The 23,822-nt window shown below is 43.1% G+C and overlaps 1 protein-coding gene across 3 annotated transcripts in view; it reads right to left on the reverse strand.

Moving 5' to 3' along the window:
* MYO16 (myosin XVI) overlaps positions 1 to 23,822 on the reverse strand; it is a 481,948-nt gene that overhangs the window by 363,308 nt on the left and 94,818 nt on the right. For all 3 annotated transcript variants that reach the window (XM_045081327.1, XM_045081326.1, XM_045081325.1), the window contains exon 4: positions 15,314 to 15,457. In XM_045081327.1, the coding sequence (XP_044937262.1) occupies positions 15,314 to 15,457 (144 nt within the window). The remainder of the gene's footprint in view (positions 1 to 15,313; positions 15,458 to 23,822) is intronic.

Genomic DNA, 23,822 nt, shown 5'->3' on the forward strand with positions numbered 1-23,822 from the left:
GCGTCTCCCTCATTTATAAATGTCTTAGCAATCTATAAGAACAAAGCATTTCCATCAATAACCAACTAGCTTCCAGAAGGAAATGCAGATACAATTAAGTGTTTTTTTAACTCTCCCCTCCCCCAGACAGATGCGGAATGCAGTGCTCCTCCAGGAGGCTCCCAACTATCTGGTAAAGCCTTGGTCGAGGGAAAACAACTTGAACTTGACGATGGCAAGGCCGCAGGAATCCTGTGAGTCTTCTTTAACATAAGAAAATCCCTTTGAAACCTTCACTTTTCCTTACCTCCCCCAACTCCCAAGTGTATAATGAGCCGCCCCTCCTGACCCCGGGGCAGCAGCTCTTTCTGCCCAGGGGTCCTGTCCCCGTGCTTTAATAAACCACCAGTTTGCAGCAAACACGTCCCAAGAATTCCTTTGGCCTCAAACCCTGAAGTCTCCACTCACTCTCCTTTGTTCTCGAGACTCACTCTCCGACTCTGTGAGACAAGAACTTCGCTCTCTGACACCATTTTGGTGCCAAAACCTGGGAACACTTCCTCCAAAGGGTGAGTAAAAGGGGACTCTTCTTTTCCTTCCTGAGAGATGTCCCTCTTAGACCAACTCTTCTCATAAGCAGTACAACCAGGCACCTGTTGGCCACTTAAAGACAAAGAGCTCGGCCGCGGTCTGAAGCCTCCAGTGACAGGCTTCTGGAGAAAGCTGTGGTCAATCCCCCTTTCCTCAAAGGAAGGAAATGCTGGCCTAACCCTCCCCAGCTCTCCTTTCTATTCATTGGCTTTTCTTCAAAGACTTTCCCCAGCATTGTTCCTAGAGGGAAAAACAACCTGAACTTGACAATAGCAAGGCCTCCAGACCTTCTAGGTCCTCATTAGCATATGAAGGTTCTTTTGAAAGCCTCCCTCTCCCCTACCTCCCCAGCTCTCAGAAACCCCCTGCAGCAGCTCTTTCTTCCCAAAGGTCCTGTCCCAATGCTTTAATAAAGCCACTATTTTGCACACAAAAAAAAAGACCAAAAACCCACTAGTTTGCACCAAAAAAAAAAGGCTACCAATACATACACACAGCATCAGATAAATTCTGTATAAATTCTAAAATGTGGGGAAGAAGAAAGACAGATTACAAAACACATCAAAACATATTCACTGCTTATCTCCATGTAATCGAATTATTAGTGATTATTAATTTTCTTCTTTTCCTTTATTTTCTTTCAATTTTCTTTCTACAATAAATGTGTGATATTTATACTGAGAAAAATAGTTTTCAGAATAAACAATGAACAAAACTATGAAAGGAGGTGAAAACACAGGACCATTCTCTTGGGTTCACGGAAAGTTTCGAAGATTCTGAAGTGAAGGTGAGGAAGGAAACTGAGACGAGCTGGCGACTGTCTGGAGAGCGAGCCTGAATGACTCTTGAATCAATGAACGGCCACCACATAAATAACAGTCAACCCTCCAATTAAAAGATACAATTTCGTAAGCAAGCATACTGAATAAGTGTTTCCGAGAAAAAGCTAAGACAAGAAATCATGGGTTCCACGTTAGTACAGAGCCCTCTGTGGTTAGGGTAAATGGAACATAATTTCAAGGTATTGGGCAAGTCGCTTCCATTACATGTCCTGCTGAGCTGCACGTTTGCCTTCGTATTATGGTTTTGTGTGAACCACACAATATTCGTTCACTAAGACCTGCATGAAGGAGCCAGCGTCTTCCCACCGCATTGATTACTCATGCAATTTTTCTCCAATACCAGTCAGGGCACTCCACTTTCTCAAAAAGCATAGTTTGGGGGCGCCTGAGTGGCTCACTGGGCTAAGTGTCTGACTCTTGGTTTCGGCTCAGGTCACGATCTCACGGGTCCTGAGGTCCGGCTCCAGCCCAGTCGGGCTTGGTGCTCAGCAGGGTGTCTGCGTGAAGAGCCTTTCCTCTGCCCCTCCACCCACTCCTGGACATGCTCTCTCAAATAAACAAATAAATCTTTAGAAAAAAAAATCATATTTTGTTCATCTGAACACCCCATACTTAGTTCTGAGAAAATACAATCTTTTCCAAGACTATTGGCCAGCGCACTGGGAATACAGTGGATATTCTCAGTCCCGACACACCTTGCGCCAGTGGACTCCATGTGTGATTTATCTCTGATGCCTCATAGTATCAGCTCCTCTTTTTTTTCTTCTTTCTTTTTTTATTCTAGAATATTCTATTATAGTTGTACTGTTCCACACCACACCACACATAAGGAGGGGAGACCTCACAGGGTTTATGGTTCCTTGCATTTGAGCTAGGGATGCCGTCGGCAACCTTCCTCGCCTGTCCGTTTCCACGTTGGAATGACCACGCCTGTCCGTTTCCTCATTGGAATGACCACGCCTGTCCATTTCCTCGTTGGAATGACCAGCTTCTCGGGTTAATTTCAGGTCCCTCCTCCACAAGGAAATGCTGCCGGCACGTTTCCCTGGACTTCACAACAGTACCCGTTTCTGGTTTGCCTTCCAAATCTGGCTTCTCTTTTCCAGTCTTCTCTGCAGATTCCTGTTTCTCTAACAGTCCTCTAATTGGCATACTTCAGACCCTCTTTTAAATGTTTCTTTTTTTGGACTTCACATTTTGACAGGCTGATCTGATTTACTCCAGGGCTTCTGTTCCCGTGGGTGCAAATAAGATTCTCTCTCTCTCTTTCTCTCTCTCTCCACTTCCAGAACCAACTGCCTCCTGGATTTCTCCATGTACATCTTCCATGGATCCTGACCTTGACACGTTCGACCGGGAAGGCATGGCCGTCCCACAGAAAAGTATTTCTCCACCAGTGTTTGCACCATCCCTTCCAATTTCCCAAATACAGAAGTCTTGGAGTCACGTTTAAATTCTCTCTCCTTCTTTAACATTAAAAACAAAAACAAAAAACAAAAACCACAAAACCCCAACATTATTGTTGATTTCACCTTCAACATATATCATCGATATTTCCTTCACTCTCATCACTATACCCTACACCCATAGCGGCTTAACCAGCATTTCCGGTGATCTGCTCTGCCTTCAGTGAGGAGCCCTTAGTCTTAGTCCATGTGTGCCCAGAGCCCTGAGGACAAAGTTCTATTTTTCCCATTACAGCCATCACCCGAAGCTGAGATTTGACACATGGCATGCATAAAATCATTGATGTAAATATGTTAATGATTATACACTAAGAAACAAATTAGCATTTATGCTCACCTTTTACTTTCTCTCCTACACCAGAGTATCAATGCTTATGGCCAAAGAGGCTGTTTTTCTTGTTGCTCATGTATCCTCAGGAGCAAGCATAGCCCTGGGCACAGAGCAGATTCTCAATAAAAAATGTACTTGATGAACGAATGGACAGGTGAATTCACATCGTAAGTTAACCAGAGATATTTTTGAATATAGTGTTTCCATTTTCATCCTGAGTTAGAAAGGAAGAATGATAGCTTACAGCTTATTGAAGATGGCTTTGCTTGTTCTAAAATAGTCCTTCGAGTTTACACTCATTCAGAGAATAGTTCCTGTGAGAAGCAGGTAAGTCTGACGGCTGGAGGAAAAGGTGACATGCATCTGGATTCAAGGGCCACAGAGCAGATCTGCCTAACAGTGTTCTGCAAGGTAGAGAGGGGGCTTCTTCTCTGCACCCAGCCCCAGACCATTGTTACGCCTGCGGTGGTTTTAAGAACCTCTTTTGATGAGGGACAGGGTCCCTGTCAAACTCTGAAATCCCATAATTCTGTTCCAGCTGCTGAGGTCTCTCTTTGCTTTTTAATAACTGCCGTGCTCAGAGGAGGATGAAGAAGTGGTAGAAGAACTCTAAGGCAAAGAATCTACCTTCGAGGTGTTTACAATTTAAGGAGTCCGGTTAAATGTACCAAATAATCCCAACAGCATCAAAGCGCAAGGAAGATGGAAGATACAGAGAGGCGGCAGAGATGGGGATGGATGTGAGCTCTGGAAGCAGACCAGCTCCCGGTGAGCCCCTGCCGGGCAGTGTGACTGGCTGCAAACCCAGGCAGTGACATCACTGAGACCGAGGGTCACCTCACTTGCAGGTGAGACGGAACTGGAGATGGGCAGGAGGGGGACGCAGGATGCGATCGATGGACACCGGCTGCTCCACACAACTGGTAAGTCACTGACCTCTACGTCTGAACCCGCCGAGGTGCAAATATGCTGGCTAACTGAATTTAAAAAAGAAACAGCGAAGTCTCAAAATATGCCATTGTTGAGATTTTCTCATCATCCGTGACCTTCCAATGAACTCTCCCCGATCTCCAGCGTTCTGCCCTCCAGTGTCTACGCTGCCAACTAAACTCCATTCAAAGGAGTCACAGAGAGGGGAGACCCTGGATCCTGGGGGGGGCGACTCCCCGGGGGGGGGGCAGAGTCTCCTTCTCTCCTCCTGCCACCCTGAAAAGCCTCTTCAGCTTTTACCTGCATTTCACAGCCCAGTCTTGTAAGAGAGATTTTCTAAACTGTCTGGGGTCCCTGGTGACTCTCTGTTCCTCGTAGAACCCCACACTGGCTGAGAGCACCGTGAAGGCCCCGTAAGCTAGAAGGATCTGAGTGAGATGGAGACCCTAGGATCCAAGGGCTCTGCTCTGGGCCCTGCTGAGCTAAATGATTCAGTTCCAGGCAAGGCCTGTAAAAGCCTCCTCAGGATGCCCCTGGCCTGGGGATGCCCAAACCCTTTCCTAGGGTCACCCCTGTATTTGCCACTTTCATGATTTGAGAATGGAGGCGGGCGGTAAGAGCGTCCCCATGGCTGAGGGCAGCAGGACAGGCAAGCTGCAGGACCAACAATGCAATTCTAGAACCCACGTTGGCCGAGAACCAGCGAGAAAGGAAAGCAGCACGTGCCGCTGGACCTACTTCGCCGGCCCCGAAGAGGAAGCCCTGTACTGCACAACGCCCAGCTGTCCCAGCTGGCCTGCCTTGTCCTTCCTGCTAGAGTCACCTTCTTCCTGTCCCCAGCCGTGGCGTCAGGCACATGCCACCATCAAATGCCTCTCTTGCTTCTATCAAGAAATTAAACTTTCAGATTCAGTCCATTCCACTTCCTCTAGGCAAACTGAAAATACGGCATGGTAACTGATTTTCTACTGACATCATTTTGGCTCGATCTTTTTTTTTTTTTTTTTTTAATCTACTTCCTCAAGCCAAAAAAGTCGTCTTATCTTTCACTACATACATTCTTTACTCCCATCTCGCCTCCATCTCATTTCTGGTTTTCAGAGATTCTAACCCAAAGTTTTTACTACTGCAAGTCTTCAATTACTACGAGAAGGGTTGGCCAGATGGTTCCCGTACCAGGTTTTCCTGTATTGGCTACATGCCCCCGGGGGGTCAGAAGGAGCTAAGCTCAAATGTATCTTACCTTGTCGTGTCTTTCACAGGACACTCCCTCAACTTCCTCCCCAGTTCCCAGGGCACACGGATCACTGCGTTTCTCCTGAGTCCCAAATGGCCAGTGACTTGATCAACAGCACGAGGTAACAGGTGCCCACCAGACAAAATGGCAAAAATACGCGAGCGGTCGTAGACACGGGGAGACAAGGTGTGTGTTCCGTGACACTGTCATTTCTGCCTCATCTACACAAATACCACTAATGGCTATTCATACTTCAATCCTGAAATTCTGCTGTATTATCTGAAAATTATAGAATTCTTAAACTAGGAGCGCCTGGGTGGCTCAGTGGGTTAAAGCCTCTGCCTTCGGCTCAGGTAATGATCCCAGGGTCCTGGGATCAACCCCCGTATCGGGCTCTCTGCTCAGCGGGAGCCTGCTTCCCCCTCTCTCTCTGCCTGCCTCTCTGCCTACTTGTGATTTCTGTCTGTCAAGAAAAATAAATAAAATCTTAAAAAAAAAAAAAAAGAATTCTTAAACTAAAAATCTTCAGAAGGCTGAGATGTTATTTATTTATTTTCTTAAAACAGACTCAATCATTAAGAGAACAGAGCCTACAAAACCCGTCGAAGAGTGACTTCCATTTGGCAAGTCCTGGCTCAAACTTTCTGAATTGAATTATAATATACACATAGAAGTATAGATCTTATAAAATCATCACTGACTATGAAAAAAATTAAAGTATAAGTTACCTAACATCACATTTTTATTAATACTAAAATACCCAGATCGGGTTGCTGTAGCAGATATAATACTGAAAAAGAAATAAGGTCGTCAAGAGTCAGGAAGGACAGCACAGATCTCACGTTACAGCAGTGGCCAGAGATACGCACCGTTCGGGGTCTTATGAATCACCGCAAAGTAAGGGAGTAGCCTGCACTATCCTGGTTAATAATGTACTTTTCTAAACATAGTTTAAAGATTGTATGTTTCTTTGTATTTGACTGTGAAGGAATTTCTGATTTTGTGGAGCTTTATTTAGTAATAAACACTGCACCCAAGTCCCCGGGATGAGTTCTGAATTAAGTAAAAAATACTCTGTCACCACATGGAACAGCTAGTGTGACCGGCAAGTCTGCTCTTCCAATGGCCGAGTCCAAGAGGGAGTCCTAATGACTGGAGGCAAAAGACCAGCGTCTCTCCATCTGCTCATGCTAGTGAAGTGACTTGATCCTTTTCTCTTCCCCTTTGCTAAAGAGACTCTACACCTGCCCTTTCTCCTCTCATCAAGGAGTCTGTACACAAGCTGCTCAAGGTTCTGCGATGTTCTGTCCTCCCCCTCCGCCTGATGGACACACTTGGCGCCCGCTTCAGATGTCGGCTTGATGACCAGCTGCAGGGGGGCGTCTTCCCAACCCCTCTGTCTAGCACATGCCCTTGTCTGCCACACCAGGGACTGGGTTAAGCTCGTCCCTCTTCTCCCGCTGTAGCCTACATTCGATAGGGACCGTCTCACAGATAACAGAGTCATTATTTCCCGCCATTCAGGATACTACCCATGTAGAGGCTAATCGCTCTTTCGCTGGGATTCCACAATAGCCACTCAGCCAGGGAAGACCTAGAACACCATCTACAACTCACCATCCTGAACCATAAGCCTTAAGCCTTATGCGGGTCCTTCCATCAGTATCATGAATTGACTTTCTGCCTGCGCCACTAGTCCCAACTGGCTTGTCCCAGGTTCCAGGCAGAATCCTCCTGCTCTGAGCTCCACATTTGACCGACGGACTGACTCTTGCGTTTAAAATGGTCAGCTCTGTCTACACGGAAACGAGGCTCCGTCCATCTCTTTCTCCCTTCTCATTACATCTTCTCACCCGCGCCATGTTATCTCTCACGTCCGTGGCCTTCACCTCCACTGACAGCCTCCAACACAGCAGTCCCTTTCCTGGTCTCTTCTTCCACAGTCCTGCACCCAGCCCAGTGCCCTCGACACATACGGCCTGGTCCAGACTGAAAGTCAGTCGTACTGTTTAAAAACTCCCACGCTGTGCTACCCATGAAGAGGCGATACTTCATCATTCCAAAGCTGTTCTTGAGCCCTACCAGTGAAGGCAAGGTCAGAGGGGGGAAGGAAGCTCAGTCAGTAAGCATGCCCAGGTGTCTCTGACCCGGCAGCAGGAGCCCCGGCCCCGTGTGAAGTGGCTGAGGGGCCACAATGGCCCAGCCTTTCTCAACAGGGGCTCTGGCTGTAACTGTTCCTTAGTTCCAAGGCCTGCTTTATTAGGAACATTCCAGAGGTATAGGCCAGTCATTTCATTTGAGAAACATCTTAGAGCAGAGCATCCCATCATAACTCCTTTGCTGCAACGCGGTCGGTAGTAGCTAGAAAACCTCTCAGCTGAGTGCATCTAGTTTAGAAAGACTCAGACGTCCACACGTCCACACAGACCCCCAGAGCTGTCTGTAGTTCAGCTCATTCCATCCCACTCCCGGAGGAAATGCAAATGACAGCCACGTTCCGCTATAAATAACCGCTCTCTTACACTACAGAACTACTCATGGCTACTGCGTGTGAGAACTGGAAACAGCTAGAGTTACCCAAAAGTATCACAGCCTCTAAACTCTGGAACACTATGCAGCCGCTAAATATATGTTCCGACGAAATATTTAGAAACACAGAATAATTTGTGACTTTAAGAGACAATATGTGGGGCACCTGGATGGCTCAGTGGGTTGAGGGTCTGACTCTTGATTTTGGCTCAGGTCATAATCTCGGGGTCCTGGGATCGAGCCCCACGGTGGGCTCCACTCTTGGTGCAGAGTCTGCTTGACATTCCGTCTCTCCCTCTCCCTCCGCTTGCTCTCTCTGCCCCCATCCCACAAAAACAAACAAACAAACAAAAAAACAAATAAATAAAATCTTTAAAAACAAAAAAAAATAGACAATATGTACATACACAAATTAAAGTATTTCATGTGCATTACACTCACCCACACAATTAGAACCAGGACATGTATTAAATGTTAACATTGACTTTCTCTGACCAGCAGGATTGTGGGTGACTTTTATGTTCTTTTGGTTCTTCTATATTTTCCAATGTTTCTAAAATAACTGTGAATTGCTTCTTTAATTAGAAAAATAAAATGTGTTCCTAAAAGGATATTCAGAAATTAAATCTAAATGTTTTACAATATTAATGAGAATTATTAAAACTTTAATTGTCTGAAATATAGAGGAAAAATGTTGTTTGTCATGAAAAGCACTTCTGAAGAGGCAATATAATTTACTAAAAATGGGAGCTTCAATAAATGAACAGGGAAACCTAAGGAAGTTTCCCTTAGACCTTAGACGTGCAAATGTGTGCTTCTCAAACTGGCCGCGCCCGGGGAAAACCTCAGGTGCTCACGTTTCTGTCAGATTCCCATGAAAGGTGTATAATGTATTTCTCCATTCTTCAAAAAATTTTATGTCAAGTTATAGATTTATCATGAAGCACACATCAGTACTTGTTTTCTGAAATCACTCTTACGGTCTTAATCACTATGAATACTGAGTGAGAATTTTCACCATAGTTCAGGAGGAATTTTCACCACAGACTTTAGCGATGGGAAGGGTTAGGGAATGATAGGTTTACAAAAACACAACATAAGAACAACACCCAATGTCAGACTCACAGAAACGGACAATAGAAAGGTGGTTCCCAAGAGTTGGGGTGGGGGAGACGGGACCTGCTGGTCAGAGCACAAGCCTCCGGTTCTAGAAGAATCGGCTCTGAGGACTGGACACACGGCACGGCCACTCGAAGTATCAACACTGCTTTGTCCACCGGAGTTTCGCCAAGACAGTGAATCGGAAGCCTTCTTACCACAACAGAGTAAGAATTACTGGTCACCGTGGGAAGTGCTGGTGTGTCAATAACCCGCCTACCGTCATCATTTCCACAAAGCGCTTACGTCAACTCCTCATGCTGGACACTTAACAGACCATCTTATTTGCCAAGAATCGCTAACTTTCATGGCCATGAACAGGGCTGAGAAGCCAACGTAGCTCCTTTCAAATTCTTATCTGATTAACCCAAAAAATAGAACCTTGAGTAAAAAAACCTGGACGTCTGCCAGATCTCGTTCTTTGACCCACTTGCCTTTAGATCTCGTGAGACAAATGAACTAGGAGAAACGGTGAAAGCCATCACAGCGATGTCAAAAGCGTTCTGGGCCAGGCCATGCTGGGGTTCCCGCGTGGACAGCAGGCAGCCTGACTGCCCTGAGGCGTGGCCAGGAGGTGGTAAGTGGGTCCACAAAAGCAGGCTGCTCTTCAGGGAAGCCTTACTATAAAAATGAGAGGGACGCCATGGTGACAATGACAGGAAAGACATTTAATTGGGCTTTTCCATAGTTTTTAATTACTGGAAGATCCTGCGACATAACTATGAATCTAAAGGAGGAACCCGACAGAAAGACCGTGGAAATGGGAGATGGAGACGTGAGGCAGAAATCCTCTGACAGGTGGCAGTTAGTGGAGTACAGAGAGGATGGAGGGGAATTTAGCTTCGGCAGGGAAACATGCGTTTTCCGGATGTAACAAAAGCTGTGCATGGATAGGAAAAAACGTCAACGGTTTGTTGTTGCTTTTGTCTGCTAGGTGGAAGCTGAAGGCATTCAAGCCTGTAAACTTACTGTGTCAGTGAAACTGACAGCAAAAGGACCGCTAAGAGAGAGATTCAATATTGAGTGTGGGGTCACTTACGTAAAACGTTGATAATGATGCCAGGCCCTCTACCATAGCTCTTTTTGGGAAATCAGATGTACCTTGAACCCTCTGGATGTATAGCTCATTTTCTAGGAAGGAAGATCACCTTCTTAAATAGCAGGGTACCCCATGTCCTACTATTTAACAGATTACAGAGACAGGAAGGATAAAGCATAACTAAACAGTATGAAAGTTGCATAGCAGTCTTTAACCACACCACAGTCTAAGCGACGAAGGAGCAACATTTGGGAATGAGTTAATTTTGATCTATCGGTTTAAGCCCTCTAACACAAAGTAAGCAGTGTGTTTTTGAAAAATCATTTCCTACCTCAGTTATGACAGAATTGTTGGTTTCTCACATTTACTGGCACCACCCATTAAAATGATCCAGTCCCACAGTACCCATTAGACATGGTCCATGACACACTGTATCCAACAGGCACAAAAATGATGAACGTCAAATGTGCAAACGCAAAAGGCCAAGGACCGAGAAAACATTCAGAGCAATTTCCAGTAATCATCCCCTTGTTACTGAAGTGAAACAATGATAAAGCTTTCGCTGATCCTCACTTAGTCAATGACTACCCACCTGCTAATATTTTCCCTGTGCCTACTGATTTCAAAGAGTAAAAATACCTTGAAAGGTCTCCTAGTAGTAGGTAACAGAATTAATTCACCGTTTTGTAAATAAAACTAATTAAAATGACATCTTAGCCTTCTGTTGTCCGTTACTCATTTTTTGTAAACACATTTAATAGATGCCCTTTGTGGAGTAAGGTTTATTAAATAACTCCAGGACATGGAATATCAAATTATATCTTCCCAAGTTTTTCAGTAGGAAAGACAAGAAGTCCAAGATGATTTATCAGTAACACAGGTATATCATTTTCTCAAGTAGAAGCAACCTACAGTCTTTTATTCAATTAAATTATTTTCCTAAAATAATTAATACCAAATTCAAGGGATATATTTCCGATGGTTCCAAACACACTGGACTGTTGAAACATGCAGATTTGCCCCAGTTTGGGAACTGGTCATGGGGCAGAGTAATGTAGCACCTGTGGCCACTTTGCAATATCAGATGTGAAAATTCAGAACCCTGCAATAAATATGTTTCTTTTACCCAAAGTCGTATGAGAAAAGATGGAAGAACTGAGCAAGTCTCCTCAGAAACGGTTCCCAGTGCAGTCCTGAGACACGAGAAAGCAAAGACAAGCCTTCCGTCCCTCCCTCCACAGACACGGGATTGCGCAGATTCTGAGTGTATCCGTTCTTCAAGATACAGATTCACGAATACAACACGCCAGAAATACACGTACATAAACATGTTGAAACGCATATGAAATCAAGATTTCCTAGAGAAAAAGACCTGACATGACTTGAGTTCATCACTTATCAGCCTTTGTGATTCAGTCCTGAGGGACAGAAGAGATTCTTAAAATCTGGGACATGGCCCTGTACATTGAAAAATTTTTTTAAAAATCTAGAGATAATTCTAAGTTATAGAACATAGTGTTTGAATATGGAGCAAATTAGAAAATATTTTTAAAATTAGGATAATGTAGAATGAAAAATCAGAACGTATATATGTGAAATGCTCAACAATTTATAAAATAAAGTGAGGAAAAGAAAATTCTCAGTGGACAAATTGTAATTATAATGTATACTACATATAATTAAATACATGTATAATTAGATATAAATATAAAAAGTTATAGTGGTTTAAAATTTTATTTTGGGGAAGCAAAACATTTAGATTTGAGATATGTATTATTAATAGATTTCTTTATATAAAAATAAGGATTACATATTAAATGTACTGCTCACATCATAGGAATGCTCTACACTTCCAGTGACAGATCTATAAAATTTCAGGAAACTCCAAAACCCTATCCAAATACGTGCTGGAAATTGTAAAAATACTGAGACTTTTTCTGTATAAATTTTGAAAAGTCTTGCAGAAATAACCATTTTTTGATCCATCCAATTCCTAAAATATATTGGGTTTAGATGATTTTTATTTCACTCTTAAAATTCTAAGAAAGTGTGTATTGTTTTGCTTAATAAACACCGTGGGTGCTCACTATTCATGGACTCCACATTTGCAGATTTGCCTGTTGGCTGACTTTTTCCGTAATACCACAAGGGCTCCTTGGGCTCCACACCCACCGTGGTTCCTGCACAAGCACGGAGTGGGGACAAGTCTGGTCCGCCGGTGCGCACGTTTGCAATGGGGATCCCACATGACAAGTTTAACTTTCATAGTGCAAAGTCTCTGTTGTGGTCCATTTAGTGTGTCTTTCACATTTCTGTCCTTTTGTTGGCGATTTTGTCATTTAAAATGAGCCCCAAGCAGGGTGCTGAGATGTTCTCTACTGCTTCCTAGAGCAAGAAGCCTTATGGAGAAAGCACGCGTGTGGCTAGGCTTCCATCAGGCACGAAATATAGCATTCCTGGCCATGAGTTCAATGTTTATGAATCGATAGTATATATTTTAAAAGGTGTCTTTAAGGAGAAAGACAGATAAAACAAAGTTCCCACAGACCAGCTGACGACGATGTCGTGACCAGAGGCTCGCGGGAACCGAGTGCTGCACTTCCCCAAGAGCTGTGGTTCAGCATTCACTAATGCGGTGTTTGCAGTGACCTTAGAGAACATAACTACCACAAATAACAAGAATCGAGTGTATGTTTCTTATCTGTCTTCCCAAATTCTAAATATCAGTTTGAAATCAGTGTTTTTAAAGGGGAATGAATGTATGATATTACGGTGAGAATCGGGGTATCATCTGTCCACTCTGGGGACTTGCCATTCTGTAGGAAGTCTGTCATTAGCAAGAGGACAGCAGACCGCGTGCTCAATTTATGACACCAAATCTGTCCCTGCCCTTACTCTGGGGACTTCAGCACAGATCCTGGCCTCTCTGGGCCTCTGTCCCTCACCTCTAAAGGGCAGAGAAATCTAGCATCTATGCAGTAGGGTTGCAGGAGAACTAAGTCAATTTATCACTAGAAAGCATATGTAGAAACATATCAGACACATAGGAAGGCTGTGCCAAAGTCAATTATTATTACCTCTCAGAGTTTCATAGATCATCTGGCAAGAGTACTGACAACATTCGCAGTACCTGAGCCTATTTCATGGACACGAACCTTCTGCGATCCAATTAAAATAGCAACGTTCCAGTGCTGCGCAGTATTTGATAGCAACACACACAACCACACACATCTCTACTCCACAAAAGCTCATAACACATAATTATCTCTCACCTCACTGAAATTGTTCTTATTATGATTTTCTAAGAGACTTGAAAAAGATGATTCCAGTGCTTTTAACACAAATGCCAAGCCTCTACTTCTCAGTCCAACAAGTGGGAGTCATCTGTGATCTGTGGTCTTTCTCTCAAGCCCTACATCCAACCCCACACCAAATACGGACAACTTGACCTTCAAACACCTAGATGCGAGTCACCTCCCACCACCGCCACCACCACCACCATAGCGTCTAGCCCGGGGAGTGACAACAGATGGCTCCCCCATCCTGCCCCCCCTTGTCCGCTCTCCACAGAGCAGCCAGAGGGATCTTCTCCAACAGAAGTCCGATCGTGTCACTTCACCCAAAACTCTCCAGAGGATCCCTGATTCACTGGGGGTGAAAGAACACGGGGAAATCCAGTCACGACTCACTCACATGTCCCCTTCTCCATGAGGCCACCCCTTAATACCCTCCGCTCCTCTCCTCCTGGCCTTCCCACAGTTCTCTGTAGTTGACATAACTGTGTATTTCACTCCTTTGCGTATTTGTTCTTTCCGGCTTCTCCCCAGGAGAATGCAAGCTCCAAGAGGCAGGGATTTGTGTTTTTTATGTTCATGGCTGACCCTCTTCGTAAAGACCAGAACACTCTCAAATACTTACACAGTCTCTTACTCATCCGGAATCTTTGGAAAATGGGAAGAATATTGGACAGGCAGTGCTAACACCAAGTCCAGTGGCACTTACTCCTGGAAGTAGAATAAATCTCTCTTTTGAGGTTGTAAACAGGAACACATTCCTGCTACAATTTTTGTGTCAATGGGTTTCATCCATATTTATTTGAAAGTGAATTATTCCTGTGGACAGATGGCTGGGCTGGCTATTCCACGGTGGCAAGGAGACCACTCAGACTTGCTTCATCCACGATCAAATCTCTCAGTGGTGCCCTTACTTGTTTGCTCTTGTCTGTTCTTGCCACTCTCTCTAACGTAAACTTTTTGTTCGCCAGGTAGCATCTAGAACATAGGGGTTATTCAATAAATATCTGAATGATGAATAAGCTGGAAGTTCCTCAAGGGTAGGGATTATGTTAAAAATAGTAATCAATAAATATTAATTCAATGATCAGTAAGTGAAGGTCACTGTAGAATATAACTGTCAGAAATACAACTTTGTACCTGATGTGAGAAAAGAGTCACTGCAGAACCATGAACATGTTAATTTGGATACTATAGATTTAACTCTATGATCACACATGAAATAAAACTAGCTTCTATTTCTCAATTCTGTCTCCCAAAGAAAAGCAACATAATCAGACACGGAGATGTGCAGGTTTTCTAAAACTCCTGCATAATTTCTTAAGAATCTTTGTTAAGATAACACAAGATTTTTTTTCACCAGAAAAAAATCCCAACTCTCATTTCTGAAATAATTAAAATATATTGTGAGGTTCAATGCTAGGATCTAAGCTATAATAAAAAAACAACAGCAACAAATAACTCTAGTAAAGTTTTATACTTAAAGTTTTCATTTTCTTGTAAAGAAATGCTGTAGACACTGGTTTACTAGATGTGAGCAAGACAATAAGATTCAACAGATATCTTTACTGTATGCCTAGCTGGCTAAGAATTAAGAGAAAGGATTGAAAGAAACACCACTTATGAAACCACTTTAGTTAGGATTCACTTGCAAAGTATAAAGGCATATAATTTCCCAGAAAAAAAACTAGCAGAGTAGAGCTCCACACGACATCTACACAATCTGTTTTATAAACTCTGTCACCCACAACCTTAGTCTCTAATTATCTTGTAACTCCAGGAAAATAAAGGGTAACATACATACATATTTTTTTATCAACCAAAGTATTACATATTGTGAAATAGTAATAGTTAAATATATAGCCTTTGGTATGCTGTCAAATCTTCCAATGGTAGAAAACTAAATTGCTTTACTTACTAATACAAGCAGCAGGACAATGTCAGGGTTATCACAAGCGCAGGCGATGTGCATTGGTGTCCAAAAGTCTTCATCCTGGTGGTTGACATTGACCCCTCTGTCAATCAGAATCTCTGCAATGAAGGCATTATCATACCGAGCACACTGAAAGAAAGAAAAAAAAAAAAAAAGAAAGAAAGAAATGTATTTCAAATGATGATAAGGTTCATTGCAAATGTCCATAGATAAAGACTTCAATGCCAATTTAGAGGTTGAGAGATGGGACTAACGATGCTCCAGCTAACCTACAAGCTAAGGGGCAGATGGGGGTTGGAGGATTCAAAGGGAAATGGCATCCACAGACAGTAGAAATAAAAATGAGAACATAGGGACAGACATTAAGAAGGAGGAAAAAATTTCAGTCTTTGTGTCCTCGTCATTTTTACAAAAGATTACCAGAAAATCTCGGACCGCTTGCCAGAATTATCTTTCTGAAATACAAATCTGATCATATGAGCCTTCTGCTCTAAAATATACATATTTTGTTATTCAATTTTGTTGACGAAAAAAGTTTTACCCCCTTATTGCATCCAAGACAGATAAGACCCGTCATGGTCCTTCTAAACGCATCCCCCATCATCCAAACGCAGCCTTCAGCCTAGCTGCAAAAGATAAGTCAGTACTCCAGGGTGCCATCTTGGAACAGTTAACTATTGGTAATTTCAGAATCTTCTAACATGAATTTTAATCATTGTGTTTTATAGAAATTTCATAGTCTACTAAATCAAACTCTCCAGGAACTTGTTTTGCTCTTCTATTTATTATTTATAGGTAAAATTTATAAAAAAAAATTCAAAGTCAGGGCTGGCTCCAAGGGTACACAATCTCCATAGTTGTGCTTAGGCAGTTCCTGCATTTGGTTTAAGGCTCCACTGTTGTCATCAAGAACTTTCAATAGTTATTGAAGAGTCCCACATATTCACTTGCCCTGCACCTTATAAATTATCCTGTCCTAGTATAAGTCTGATATTTTATATCTATAAGCTACATCAGTTCCAATGCATGTTAGCTAAATTAATATTTTAAGAAAAGATTTAAGCTAAATAAGCTAACTACAGATCAGCAAAATTTCTGAGTTGATAGATACATGTTTCCCATAGGATTTGAATTCATCCAACAGTTTCCCCTCCCACAGAGAAGTAGTAATCAATGCCATCATTGGAAATAGCATCATGTCAATGTATCAACTATCCTGGACCAGACAATTAAAAACAAATCATGGGAGGGCTTTCCCTTTTGAGTAACAGGGCCCAGACTGGCATTCCTGCCCAAAATAACTGCAACAAAAGCAAAAACTCTCAGACAAAATATGACTTCCAAGAGCTGGGAAGAAACAATGCAGTCCTACTGCTGCTGTTATTCCAGCTCCCTGGCTTGAAGGGCTTTCCAAGCTGCAGCACAGTGAGAAGAACCCTGGTCACCCAGGGCCACTTAAGAGGAGACTGAACTGAAAGTCCAGAGACTGAGCTGGCCAAGATATAGGACAGAGTCACAGAAAGATCAGGGCTGCACAGAGAAAGGGGACTTCAAAGGTCTTCTACCCCCACCTAGAAATACTAAACTCCAGTTCTGAAGGGCTCAAACTGCTTCCAAATAATTCAACACCCCCCCAAAGAGAGCTCAAGGTTATTTATAGAAATATGAAAATATTCAGTACCCAACAAGGCAAAGTTCACTATGGCAGCATCCAGGAAAAAAAATGACCAGATATACAAGACAACAAGCAAACAGGACCCACAAAGAGGAGAGAGGGGAACAACGGGAGCCAACTCGGAAGCAATACACTTGTTAGAATGAGCAAATCTGCATGTTAAAACTGTTACAATAACTACATTCTGTGTGTTCAAAAAAACTGGGAAACTGTTGAACATGGTAAGCAGAGATATGGGAGACAGCAAAGAGACTCAAATTTAACTCCTGGTGATGAGAACTACCAGGGTGGAGATAAAAAATACACCAAAGGATGGGATTAACAATGGACTGGCTGTTGCAGAAGATAAGACTGGTGAACCTGAAGACGGTAACATAGATTACACAAAGTAGGACAGAACAATCAATGACTTTCAATAAGTGAACCAAGCATCGGTGAGCCGTGGGCAATCTCAGACAGTAACCAAATAGACTGATAGTACCGGAAATAGGTTTTACAGAAATTGATTTATATTTTCATATTATTTAATTTGCATTAAAATTAGTGATTACAAGATAGCCAGTTTTTAAAATTAGGTACAAGGTTTGAACTGGTATTTCACCAAAGAAAAAAAAAGACACATGAATTGTGTTTCCCAATCATGATGCAGTCATGGAAGAACATCCCTACCTTCCTCCAATATCTGGTGGTCTCAAGACCGTGAGTGGTGAGCACGGTGCAAAATCATGGTTCAGGTTCCACATGAAGGAAGATGCGGAGGCATCTGTATTGGGATGCATGGAAGCACCTGGGGCAATGGCACACGTGAACTTGGAGGGATTGGTTCCGGTTTTGAACCATGACGTTTGCCTTTGTGAAGTACTGTGTCCTGTATAACAGTAACGAAGATGCTAAGACCCCGAGTCCCATTCACAGGAGCTGCAGGTTTGGGTCCAACGACTAGTAAGATGAGGATCAGAATCTAAAGGCTCAATAAATAGGTTTTAGAATTAGGGCCTGGATCCAATTTCTTTCAGGAAATTCACATGCTGCTAACACGTACTCTGCTGTCTTTATCTTTTTGATAACTCCCTGCAGAATCAACAGTGATAGGACCTCCTCCTTCCCTGTCTTTCAAGACCCCCTCCACCCGCACCTCAGGAACCCACATTTACAATTCAAAGATACCTACAGTTTGGCTCTTCCCTGTCTTTTACCAAAAAAGAGTTAATTAGATACAGTGTGGAAAATGGTATCAGCCTCTCTCAAGTAATGTAATTTTTAGACTCACATTTCAGAGGATCATGAATAATAATTTGACAGCAATAAATACCTTCTAATCACACTTGTCTGAAAAGATTACGATAGTTGAACATTCCCGTTACAATGTTCTTACAACATTATTGTTAGATAGTAAACCTCATTCTCACTGGAAAGGATTTTCTTCCAGCTAGCAAATCTTTCTCCCAATTTAGGCCGTTCTTCATCATTTCAACCAATTTCTGGCAACAGTTTATTGCAGCAAGAAGGTGGCTGGACTGCCACTAGGTCCCCTTCAGAGAGCTCTGAACGCAGCAGTCATCTCCCCCAATCCACCTGTCACCATCCCCTGCGTCTCCAAGGTCCAGACAGGACAGGCTACATAACTAGTGGGACCCAGTGCAAAATGAAAAAGTGGGGCCCCTTTTTCAAAAATGACCAAGAATTTGGGGGCATCTGGGTGGTCCCGTTGGTTGAGCATCTGACTCTTGATTTTAGCTGAAGTCATAATCTCGGGATATGAGATCGAGCCCCATGCCGGGCTCTGAGCTGAGCATGGAGTCTGGTTAAGATTTTTCTCTTCCCCCAGCCCTTCCCCCATGGTCTCTCTGTCTCTCTCTCTCAAATAAATAAATATATTTTTTTTTAAATGACTAAGAATTTTAAGAGGGTGACAGCAGAGTATGGAACCAAGCATGGGTTCAGTGGAGCCTAAAGCGACCATGTGGACCCCGTGCCTGTGAAGCTGTCCTTGAACTGCCAGATCTCTTCATGCACCCCGCCCCCCAGGTCCCTCAAGTCCACACACTGCACTTCCTTCCAGCGAATCCCTGGAACCTAGTCTGTTTCAAATAAGCCTTCCTCACCTAGAAATGTCCGTAGAACCTAAATCTATTTCTGTGGAAACACCATCTCTCCTGCAGCCTCCTCCACGGAGCAAGTAAATTTCCATCTGGCCCTGAAAAAGCTTAGCCAGTTTCTGAGCATATTGATTTTTTTTTTTAATTTTTATTTTTTAAGTAAGCTTTACACCCCAGTGTGGGGCTTGAACTCACGACAGCGAGATCAAGAGCCCCACGCTCCATGAACGGAGCCGATCAGATGCCCCTGAGCGTACCGATTCTGATAGATTCACTATTCATTCACCTTAATATGCTAATTTCAAAGTCACTCGATCCTTACATCCTAGCCCTATTCTCCCAAAAAGGTCTTTCTCCCCTTTCATCAGAGTTCTCCACTTTCATCCCCTACAATCACAGTCGTCCCACAGTGAGCACACCAGTCACGCTGGGTTACACACCCTCTCTGGAAGTGTAGAAGGCTCTCCCTCTAGGCCCCCAGAAACCTCCACCGCATTATACATTAGTTCCCATCCCCTGGCTTGCCACCCCGAAGACTGGCTTCATGCTAAATTACTAAATCCCAATATCCCAATCGTGATCAAAACATTCCATTCTGCCTCCTAACGCGTATTTAGAGAGCAACACCACAAACAGCTCCTTCCTCCAACACTGTTCATTGAGTTGCCTAGGATTAGTGAGAACAAACACCCCCCACACTAACCAGCAGTCCACAGCTTCTCAGGGAATGCATTCTTTCACTGTTTGGAATTGTTTGTAACCAAAGGTAATTAATGTCTCTCGATGTACAAACTCAATACAATGCATATTATTGATTCAGCTGAAAAGACCCTAAAAACCAAAGAAACCAAATTAACAGACACAATTTTAAACTTTAAATGTTTTGTCTTTTCCCTACATCTTGTCATAAGGGATCTTTTATGTATTTTAGTTTTTTGGTTGGCTAACGACCATATCCTGAACAACTCTGAAATCTATCACTCAGAAAATTCAACGTTTTCTACAAATGCTGAATTCCCACATTAAACTCCTTGTTCACACATGGAAGTTATCTTTTCCAAGTTTTTGGTTTTCTTTTTTAAAACATGGGTCAAACCTGTCACATTAGTTTTCTCACTGTCTATATATTTTCAGGGCACACTTCTCTTTTTTGCTCCTCTGCGCAGATTTCACAGCCACCAGGGTGGGAGAGATGAGCAGAGAGTTACCAGGACAACATTCAGTTTGATCCCGATATCAGTTATCGAGTGGGTATCACGTGCTAAGCACAGTTCCATTATTAATCAAAAAAATTCTCTCTGAACCCTCCAGAAGTGGAGAGGAGAGGGGAAGCAACATGACTTATGCATCAAATTGGATTAATCATTGTCCACTTTTCTTGTCCTATATTTACGGGTTCCCAGTGGTTCAAAAACTGTCCTACAACCAGAGACAGATGGAGAAGAGACAGAGATACACAAAGAGAGAGAGAGACACACACACACAGAGATATGTTTCAGTAGGAAAATGAATTTGAATTTGCTGCAATATTTAAAAATCTTTGAAATCTCTCTAGAACTCCCATATGGCCCCTTGTACTGAACATCAATCCCCACCAGCCACCTCTTTCAGCCAGTGCCGAGATCTGTACAAAATCACTTCCACTTCCCTGCCATTATATCACACTGAAGGATCGCACTCATTATAATGTCATCTTGAACATACTTATCATTTTTGCTTTTCATGTACAGATGGTCTCTGACTTACAATGGTTCAGCTTATGAGTTTTTGACGTTATGAAGGTGTGAAAGAATTCTGAATTTGGATCATGTCCGGGGCTGGCGACATGCGGTTCGAGCCCCTCTCATGAGGCTGGACAGCAGCCGCGGCTCCCAGGCAGCCATGCTGTCGTGAGCAAAGACAAGTGGTACCCTGCCAACCACTCGGTACCCATGCAACCATTCTGTGGTATCGCTTTCAGTAGAGAGTGCAATAAATTACATGAGATATTCAACACTTTATTAGAAAATGGGCTTTGTGCTCAATGATCTTGCCCAGCGGTTAAGCTAATGTTGGCTTAGCCAGGTTAACTACAATGTTTGGTAGGTTAGATGTATTAAATGCATTTTTGACCTAATGATACCTTCAACTTACATGATTTATCCCGACATAAGCCAAATAAGATGTGTTTCTTCTCTCTGGCAAATACTTGTCCTACAGATTACCTCTCCATACATAACCTAACCCTCTGAGCTGAGTTATAGCTCTTATTTCCACCTGCATTCCAAGCACAGATATCTTCCAACCAATTGAACCAAACTCAAATTATAAAACCAGCTATTACTAAAGAGATTCAGATGTACCAGAAATTTTAAAATCCTAATAGGTCTTCTATCTAGAAATTTTAAAATCGTAATAGAACTTCTATCCTTTTAAGTGACTGCAAACTCTGCACCTTCAGCTGCAATCTCAGTTTGCCTCACTTTGAATCACCAAGATTTTACCAGGCAATGCTCTCTTCCAGGCACTGCACTTGGCAATATACAGGTCAAGTTTAAGGACATAGTAATATCCTTGGGAAACAGACAATCCAGTTGAATGAGATTGAGGGTGTTCAGAGCATTCTAGATTCACAGTGGATGGGTAGCTAACACCCTGATAGAACTGGACACCCCAGTATGGGACACTCTCAACAGGTTTTGAAGGACTCGGTGGAGGAGGGAGGGGTGGAGACATTCCTAATCCGTTAAGAATTCACTGAAACCCTACCCTTGTGCTTAGTGCTGTGCCAACCCAAAGAGTTGGTCATGGACTAGATACTGTCCCCAGTCAATAGCCTCAAAATTCAAGAGGGCAATGCAGCCAAAGAGAAGTATGATGGACAGGTCCAGTGAGCTATGGGGGCCATCTCAGAGGAGCACCCCAAAGTAGGAAACAACAAAACAATCAGGAGGAGGAATGAAATGGCTCTTCGAGGAATTGTCATTTTCATGGAAGGTCTTTCTGAGAGGGTCAGTTTCAGACTGAGCCCTCAGTGAAAACCTTTCTGGCTGAGACATACAGCTTCCCTGAAGAAAGGCTCTGTTCTCTCAATGCTGGTCAACTGGATTTTTCTCAAAGCTCACAGTTCAAAGACATCTATAAAAAATTCCTTGCCCAGATTCTAATTCTTTATAAATGGGGTTCTGTGGTTGCAGAGACCAGGTGAAATAGAACACAAATCTCACTGGTAACTTTACCAAGGAATTTTTCAGAATTTGCTGTTGAATGAACCAGTCCTGTGTGCTATATTTACTCAAAAATGGTAAATTCACTCCCCTCAGTCCCTGGTGGCATTCAGGGAATCACACTTTTGTTGCCTTCTTACCCCTAAGTCATGCACCCACGCAGTCCAGATAAAAATATGCCCACCACACAGAACAAGGTCAGGGTTTTCATTCAAGATTTAGATGGATGCTGTACTCATGATCGAAGATCCTAGACTTGGGCTTTCCAGTTACGGATGCCACGATTCTCATGGACCAAAGAGATGCTGGATGTTAAAAAGTCCAGCCAGAAATTTGAATCTTAATCACTTCCTTGGAAAAAATTTAAAGAGTCACTATTTCCAGGCCACAGAAACTGCTTCTTGCTTCCCAGCCCTTTCCAGCATCACCTCATGGTTGGGCTCTCCTGCTCATGGACATTCTCGTTTTGTGTCCGTCTTGCTCCTTCACTTGCCTCCTCGCTTCCTGTTGCCCCATCCTGTACGGATGTCCCCCAGTCCTCATCACCCAAGAAAATCCCAGGAACGGCCCCTGGAGAGGGCACATTTTCTTCTGCAATGATGCATTTTCTCACCAGCACTTACCCTCACAGCTTTCCCCCCTTCCTTTCTGGGAGAACAAAGGAAGGCGAAGTTACACGGTCAATACCCAGATGCTTCGGAAACGTCCATGTATCTCCTGACCACTTTTGCACTCTAACACCTAGACCAGTTTTAAAATTAGATCTTTCTTTAGACATTTCCTCCACAGCCCTAATATTCTGACTCTTTTCAAAATATAATATTCTCTCCTCCATCGAAAAGATACAAAGATGTGGAACAGCTGCCACTGTAGTATTTTGCTAATTATCTCGGCTTCTTCCAGATCCTAAAGCTTGAAAGATGCAGAGAGAGAAGCCCAATGAGCTGCCAATTCAGACACCAGAACTTCTTGGAAGAGCAGGAAGTGATTAAAACAGGTAGTGTTAAGCCTCTAACAAAAATGCAGTCTTAACTAAGTTCATTAACTTCTTTGATCACATGAAGCACACATGTCAAAAGGAAAAGACTTTGCCTCCTCTCCCCAGCCTGAGTCACTGTTAAAAATTTCTGGTCTAGCTTGGAGATTTTCTCTGCTTTTGCAAAGAATGTCCCCCTTTCTCTCTTTCTCTCTCATCTCATCACCAGATCAAAGAAAGAGTAATGTCTATTTCTAGCACATTCCATTTAAGCCTCACTGTTCTGCTGCTGTCACAAGACAACACTGAAAGAATTTGCGTTTCATGCTCCATTCGCGAGGGTTTGGTCACTACTGGAAGCTCCTTCTCAAGAGCTTATTTATTAGAAGTCTTAACATTAAACCCCCACACAGCGGTTTAGCAATACCTGTGTGATTCTGTTTCCAAATTCACAAATATAATGTCTTCCCGAGACTTAAATCTGTGCTGTCGGCTGCTGCCCTTACCTCCCCTCTGTCCATCACGGGACGTGATATCT

The sequence above is a fragment of the Mustela putorius genome, unplaced genomic scaffold (assembly GCF_011764305.1).
Source record: "Mustela putorius furo isolate JIRA1106 unplaced genomic scaffold, ASM1176430v1.1 tig00000551_pilon_pilon_pilon, whole genome shotgun sequence".
NCBI classification, from domain to species: domain Eukaryota; kingdom Metazoa; phylum Chordata; class Mammalia; order Carnivora; family Mustelidae; genus Mustela; species Mustela putorius.